Genomic DNA, 8,238 nt, shown 5'->3' on the forward strand with positions numbered 1-8,238 from the left:
CCATGGACTTTACAGTATCCCAGAACTTTTTGGAGTTAGAGCTACAGGATGCAAATTTCTGCTTGAAAAAGCTGCCCTTTGCTTTCCTGACTGACTGCGTGTATTGGTTCCTGACTTCCCTGAACAGTTGCATATCACGGGGGCTCTTCGATGCTATTGCAGTTCGCCACAGGATGTTTTTGTGCTGGTCGAGGGCAGTCAGGTCTATATCTGTTCTTGGTTCTGCATTTTTTGAACGGAGCATGCTTGTCTAATATGGTGAGGAAGTAACTTTTAAAGAATGACCAGGCATCCTCAACTGACGGGATGAGGTCAATATCCTTCCAGGGTACCCGGGCCAGGTCGATTAGAAAGGCCTGCTCGCAGAAGTGTTTCAGGGAGCGTTTGACAGTGATGAGGGGTGGTCGTTTGACCGTGGACCCGTGGCGGATACAGGCAATGAGGCAGTGATCGCTGAGATCTTGATTGAAGACAGCAGAGGTGTATTTGGAGGGCAAGTTGGTCAGGATAATGTCTATTAGGGTGCCCATGTTTACGGATTTAGGGTTGTACCTGGTGGGTTCCTTGATGATTTGTGTGAGATTGAGGGCATCAAGCTTAGATTGTAGGACTGCCGGGGTGTTAAGCATATCCCAGTTTAGGTCACCTAACAGAACAAACTCTGAAGCTAGATGGGGAGCGATCAATTCACAGATGGTGTCCAGGGCACAGCTGGGAGCTGAGGGGGGTCGGTAGCAGGCGGCAACAGTGAGAGACTTATTTCTGGAGAGATTAATTTTTAAAATTAGAAGTTCGAACTGTTTGGGCATAGACTTGGAAAGTATGACAGAACTTTGCAGGCTATCTCTGCAGTAGATTGCAACTCCTCCCCCTTTGGCAGTTCTATCTTGACGGAAAGTGTTATAGTTGGGTATGGAAATCTCAGAGTTTTTGGTGGCCTTCCTAAGCCAGGATTCAGACACGGCAAGGACATCAGGGTTGGCAGAGTGTGCTAAAGCGGTGAGTAAGGCAAACTTAGAGAGGAGGCTTCTGATGTTGACATGCATGAGGCCAAGGCTTTTTCGATCACAGAAGTCAACAAATGAGGGTGACTGGGGACATGCAGGGCCTGGGTTTACCTCCACATCACCCGAGGAACAGAGGAGCAGTAGGATGAGGGTGCGGCTAAAGGCTATCAAAACTGGTCGCCTAGAGCGTTGGGGACAAGGAATAAAAGGAGCAGATTTATGGGCGTGGTAGAATAGATTCTGGGCATAATGTGCAGACCAGGGTATGGTGGGGCACGGGTACAGCGGAGGCAAGCCCAGGCACTGGGTGATGATAAGAGAGGTTGTATCTCTGGACATGCTGGTCTCAATGGGTGAGGTCACCGCATGTGTGGGGGGTGGGACAAAGGAGGTATCAGAGGTACGGAGAGTGGAACTACGGGGTCCATTGCAAACCAAAACAATGATAACTAGCCTGAACAACAGTATGCAAGGCATATTGATATTTGAGAGAGACATACAATAAGGCATAAAGTGATTGCAGGTCATGATTGGGAGAGCTAGCTAAAACAGCAGGTCAGATAACAGCAGCTAGTCAGCTAACACAGCAACAGAAGGTAAAAATGGCGACGACTGGGCAGAGAGGGTCGGATTAACTACACACAGATCCTGAGTTAAGGCACAGAGCCGACAGATAAAACACAAATAAACAGAATGGAGTACCGTGAATTAATGGACAGTCAAGCAGGCATAAGCTATGTAGCCAAGTGATCATAGTGTCCAGGGGGCAGCCGTAGATGGAGTAGTGAGGCCTCCACTAAGCTAGCCCGCGGCGTTTAAAGTTAGTAGCCCGGGGGGGTGGTCTGCTCAGACGGAGGGGGTCTGCTCAGACGGAGGCCGGTTGAGGGCACAGCGGATGGGGTATTTGTCTGCAGACCAGACGTGGTCGTGTCGACAGAGAATCCAAGCCGGATGGCGGTGGCGAAAGAGAGGTTGTGAGTTGTAGAATTGTGTTTGCTAACTGGTGCTAGCTTCGTGATTCAGACAGCTAGTCATGGGTAGCAAGCTAGCAGAAGATGGAGGTCTGTTTTTAGCCACGCCGTGCAATTCCGTCGGTGGATTAGTGGGGATCCGTGTGGTAGAGGGGACCAATCCAATTGTCAAAATAGTTATAGTGGCCTAAGAAGATTGTTCGATAGACCTGTTCAGATAGCAGCCGATATGCTCAAGACAGCTAACGATTAGCGGGCCGCAGTTAGTATATGGACGTTCAGGTTACGTCGCGATGGAGGGGCCGGTTGAAATACTCCCTCGGGCAGATAACGTCGGTATCCCAGTCGTGAAGGCCCGGTGGGGCTCCGCATCGGCAGTAAAACGGGTCCGGATAGGTGATTGTAGCCCAGGAGTGGCTGATGGAACTCTTCAGCTGGCTAGCTCCGGGATAATTGGTGTTTGCTCCGGAATTGATGTTAGCCGATAGTCACTCGGATAGCAGCTAGTTAGCTGCAAGATCCAGGTGTAAATGTCCAGAGCTTGAGGTAAAAATCCGGGGATATGGAGAGAAAATAGGTCTGGTATGCTCTGGTCTGAGTCGCCTTGTACAAAACTGGCAATAGTTTTCCGAGCTAAAGGATAGCTGATGAGCGCTAGCTGTGGTTAGCTGAACTACTAACGTTAGCTTGTGAGCTGGCTAACTTCTGGTTAGCTTGTTAGCTTCTGTTGTAGATTTCGGATACGAGGTGAATAATACTTTTGAGGAAGAAAAAAAAACAGATCCGCACCACATTTGGTGAGGTGGGTTGCAGGAGAGTGTTTTGAAGTTGAGTTAAGAAGAAAAGAATATATATATAAAAAGATATGCGAAGAAAAATATATAAAATATATATACACGGGACAAGACGAGGACAATGGACATCTGACTGCTACGCCATCTTGGATTGAGCTTATCAAGGTTAGTCAAAAATTATATATCTTGCTGGTTTATTCGCTATCGCTAACGTGCCTATTGCTATCGCTAACGTGCCTTGATGAATGAATGCGGTAGTGTGGTAGGCTATTGTAGTAAGCTAATATAATGCTATATTGTGTTTTCGCTCTAAAACACTTTAAAACACGGAAATACACTCTAAAACACGGAAATATTGGCTGGATTCACAAGATGTTTGTCTTTACTTTGCTGTACACCATCAATTTTTCAGAAATGTTTTATGATGAGTATTTAGGTATTTGACGTTGGTGCCTGTAATTATTCTGGCTGCTTTCGGTGCAATTTCTGATTGTAGCTGCAATGTAAACTATGATTTATACCTGACATATGCACATTTTTTGAACAAAACATAGATTTATTGAATAACATGTTATAAGACTGTCATCTGAGTTGTTTGTTGGTTAGTTTGGTTGGTTCTTGGTTAGTTAGGTTGGCTTTGTGCATGCTATCTGTGCTGTGAAAAATGTCTGTCCTTTTTTGTATTTGGTGGTGATGTTGACTGGATTCACAAGATGTGTATCTTTCATTTGCTGTATTGGACTTGTTAATGTGTGAAAGTTAAATATTTCAAAAAAATATCTTTTGAATTTCACGCTCTGCCTTTTCAGTGGAATGTGGGAGGAGTTCCGCTGGTGGAACGCCAGAGCCAGACAGGTTAATGAGGTAGATATCACACAGTGACGGACTAACGGACAGGGGGGATGGGAGGGAGAGAAGAGGGAGGGAAGGAAGGAAGGAGGAAGGGTAGAAGGAGGGAGCGATGAGTAGACTGGAAATAAAGAGGGGTAGAGGGAAAAAGAGAAAGACAGGGTGAGAAAGAGAGAGAGATATAGAAAGAAAGAAAGAAAGAAAGAAAGAAAGAAAGAAAGAAAGAAAGAAAGAGAGTCAGATTCCTAATTTTGAGGAAGTGCAGTAATAGCCTACAGGTACTTTGATTGAAGAGAAATAGAAGATAATGACTAAAACAATAAAGTGTTTAATTACAGAAAATATATATAAATTATTCTCAACAAACACATTCCTATTCATTTTGTTGTTGAAACATGAAAAGCAAAAGGAGTGTCCCCAGCCTTGCAAAACTGACACTTGCAATGTTCTCTTCCATTCTCAATGTCCTGTTAAGTCTCATCCGCGCGCCATCATCTATAATTTGGGGTGCAATTTTCTGACTATAATGGCGTACACCCTGTGACTGTACACATTATTCTAAAATGGACACACACACGTTATTGAAAAAACTCACTTGTTATGGCTTTACATCACCTGCCATCACATGGTTGGACAGTTACTTATCCAATAGAACCCAGGGAGTGTTCTCAATGGAAGTTTCTCTAACATCAGATATGTACAGTGTGGTATCCCTCAGGGCAGTTGCCTTGGGTCGTTACTCTTCTCTATTTAAAAAAATGATTTGCCACTTGTCTTACAAGATGCTAAAATTACTAAAATGACTATGTATTCTGATGATTGCACACTCTATACATCTGCACCTACAGGCAGTGAGCTCACTGAGACTCTTAGCAAGGAGTTACAGTCAGTGTCAGAATGAGTCATTAACAATAAACTGGCCTTAAATACATCTACAAACCAAAAGCATTGTATTTGGTTCAAAGCATTCTCCTAGACCTAAACCTCAAATGGGGTTGTGCATAAAGGAGGTGACCATTGAACAAGTTGAAGAAGCTGAGCTCCTAGGAGTAACGTTGGATGTTAGTTATCCTGGTCAAGTCATATTGACAACGTTGTTGTAAAGATGGGGAGAGGTATGTCTGTTACAAAAAGATGTTCTGCATTTTTGACACGTGTACTACAACTGTTCAGGCGCGGATCTTGATCACTGTTTGGTAATATGGTCAGGTGCAGCAAAGAAAGACCTATTAAAACTGCAGTTGGCTCAAAAAAAAATCAGCATGCCTTGCTCTTACCTGCACACACAGAACTAACATCATCAACATGCATAATAGTATTTCATGTTTCAGGGTTTAGGAGAAATTGACTACTTCTCTTGTGTTCAAAAATGCCTAACCATTTGAATAATCTATTTGCATGCACTTCAAACAGACATACACTGTACATACCGCACCAGACACACCACTATGGGTTTCTTCACTGTACCCAAACCAAAAACAGATTTAATGCGTCACTCAGTTACAGTGCCTTCGGAAAGTATTCATACTTTTCCCACATTTTGTTACGTTACAGCCTTATTCTAAAATGTATTAAATAAAACAATATCCTCAGTAATCTACACACAAACCACATAATGACAAAGTGAAAACAGGTTTTTCAATTTTTTTGCAAATGTATTAAAAATAAAAAACAGAAATACCTTACTTACATAAGTATTCAGACCCTTTGCTATGAGACTCAAAATTGAGCTCAGGTGCATCCTGTTTCCATTGATCATCCTTGAGATTTTTTTACAACTTGGAGTCCTCCTGTGGTAAATTCAATTGATTGGACATGATTTGGAAAGGCACACACCTGTCTATATAAGGTCCCACAGTTGACAGTGCATGTCAGAGCAAAAACCAAGCCATGAGGTCGAAGGAATTGTCCGTAGAGCTTCGAGACAGGATTGTGTCGAGGCACAGATCTGGGGAAAGGTACAAAAAAATGTCTGCAGTATTGAAGGTCCCCAAGAACACAGTGGCTTCCATCATTCTTAAATGGAAGAAGTTTGGAACCACCAAGTCTCTTCCTAGACCTGGCCAAACTGAGCAATCGGGGGAGAAGGGCCCTCTGACCAAGCTCTAGAGTTCCTTTGTGGAGATGGGAGAACCTTACAGAAGGACAACCATCTCTGCAGTACTCCAATTGGGCCTTTATGGTAGAGTGGCCAGGCGGAAGCCACTCCTCAGTAAAAAGGCACACGACAGCCCGCTAGGAGTTTGCCAAAAGGCACCTAAAGACTCTCAGACCATGAGAAACAAGATTCTCTGTTTTGATGACACCAAGATTGTACCTCTTTGGCCTAAATGCCAAGTGTCACGTCTGGAGGAAATCTGGCACCATCCCTACGGTGAAGCATGGTGGTGGCAGCATCATGCTGTGGGGTTGTTTTTCAGCCATAGGGACTGTGAGACTAGTCAGGATCGAGGCAAAGATGAATGGAGCAAAGTACAGAGAGATCCTTGTTGAAAACCTGCTCCAGAGTGCTCAGGACCTCAGACTGGGGCGAAGGTTCACCTTCCAACAGGACAACGATCCTAAGCACACAACCAAGACAAAGCAGGAGTGGCTTCGGGACAAGTCTCTGAATGTCCTTGAGTGGCCCAGCCAGAGCCCGGACTTGAACCCGATCGAACATCTTTGCAGAGACTTGAAAAGAGCTGTGCACCACTGCTCCTCATCCAACATGACAGAGTGTGAGAAGATCTGCAGAGAAGAATGGGAGAAACCCCCCAAATACAGGTGTGCCAAACTTGTAGTGTCATACCCAAGAAGACTCAAGGCTGTAATCGCTGCCAAAGGTTCTTCAACAAAGTACTGATTAAAGGTTCTGAACACTTATGTAATTTTGATATTTCATTTTTATATATTTTTTTATTAGCAAACATTTCTTAAAAACTGTTTTTGCTTTGTCATTATGGGGTATTCTGTGTAGATTGATGGGGGGGGGGGGGGGGGGAATAATTGAATCCATTTTAGAATAAGGCTGTAACCTAACAAAATGTGGAAATAGTCAAGGGGTCTGAATACTTCCCGAAGGCACTGCATGCATGTATAGAGCCATGTCATCATGGAATGCTCTGCCACCAGAGTTGACTCAGGCAAAAAGCAAGTTTAGCTTTAAAACAGATTTTTTTTTTAACATATTGTATCACAGCACCTCTCCTCTTTCTAAAGATCGAATTTAACTGTACTGTATATGTGTATGAATAGTGTGTCAATCTATTTTTTGTTGTTTCTTGGTGTCTTTCCAATATAGAACTCGTATATTCTTTTTCATTTTGAATGTCATGTCCTTGTCTATAGCTGTTCTGTACTTCGTCATGTATTTGTACGTTTTGTGTGGACCCCAGGATGAGTTAGCTGCTGCATGTGCAGTAGTTGATGGGATCCTAATGAACTAAAATAAACAGTAAGCGCTCTAGTCACAGCTGTTGACTGCCACCTGTAGACGTGCATTTTGAAACAAACATCAACACCTGCATGCAACTGCAAGCATTTCCCCTGTAATAAATACTATTCTCTTCACTTTCTCAGGTCAATTATGCAGACACAAACAGTTCCATTTATTTACCTGTTTTGGAATTGTCTGTATTCCATTTAGTGCATTCCAGAGAGCCGTACTGATGTGATGATCCGTGTTTATTTTCCTTTTCCATCTCTCAACCGTGGGTTCGATTCCAAACTGGTCAAGGATGCGCTGTCAAACAAATACAATGCTGTGTCTTGGAAACCGAAGGAAAACTGACAAGAAAAGGCAACTGGAGCAGTCTATGCGCAGTCTTTCATTAAGTACCAAGCTGCATTTCAGAGAATTGGGTAAAAACGCTTCCACAACGTGCTGGTGTTGTCACGCTCTTTCCGTTGTTTGAGCTTGCGGTGTTCAAGCCAAGGCTGACGATGTTTTCAATACCTATTGTACTGTAAACTCGAAGATATACTTTTATATTAGATCATGGCGCCACCTAATGTTAATCGGTGGTACTACATACATTACCCCCACAATATCCCTCTCGTTCAACAGCACTGTACTTAAAGGGATAGTTCACCCAAATTACAAATTGGTTTCCTTACACTGTAACGCTGCGTTCAAGAAAACTCAGAACTAGGAAACTGAAATGTCCAACTTGGAAACTCGTTGTAGAAAGATGAGGTCAGTGTTTCAAAGTATTAGAATCAACCAATAGGAAGCTCTACACAAAAAACGTACGCACATTTTAACTCTGAGGTTCGGAGTTTATGAGTTGTCTTGAACGCAGCATAAGCAGTCTACGGACAAGGTAGGACAGCAATCCATGCTTTGGTTTTATTCACCTGGCACAAATCCCATTCAAGTCATGGTACCGATATTAGCATTTTTCACGCATCAAGTCCAAATCCTCTGAAAGTATCTCAAATTTATTGTGACGCTCAACTAAGTCCCTTCTAGATGATTTGAACATGTGGAAAAATGCTAATATCAGTATATATATATATATATATATATATATATATATATATATATATATATATATATGTGCCATAAATGCTAAAACATTAGCAGTGGAACAGTGCCAGGGAAACTAAACCAAAGCATGTATTTCTGTCATACCA

At 43.0% G+C, this 8,238-nt stretch overlaps 1 protein-coding gene across 2 annotated transcripts in view; it reads right to left on the reverse strand.

The window, feature by feature from the left end:
- Positions 1–8,062, reverse strand: part of LOC129836425 (bMERB domain-containing protein 1-like) — a 64,801-nt gene extending 56,739 nt beyond the window's left edge. The window contains exon 1 of one of the 2 annotated variants that reach the window (XM_055902575.1): positions 7,220–8,061. In XM_055902575.1, coding sequence (XP_055758550.1) covers positions 7,220–7,304 — 85 coding nt within the window. In that variant the 5' untranslated portion in view covers positions 7,305–8,061. Of the gene's footprint in view, positions 1–7,219 lie in introns of both variants that reach the window. The other variant, XM_055902584.1, reaches the window with a different exon arrangement.
- Positions 8,063–8,238: the final 176 nt, after the last annotated feature.

The sequence above is a fragment of the Salvelinus fontinalis genome, chromosome 3 (assembly GCF_029448725.1).
Source record: "Salvelinus fontinalis isolate EN_2023a chromosome 3, ASM2944872v1, whole genome shotgun sequence".
In the NCBI taxonomy this organism is placed as follows: domain Eukaryota; kingdom Metazoa; phylum Chordata; class Actinopteri; order Salmoniformes; family Salmonidae; genus Salvelinus; species Salvelinus fontinalis.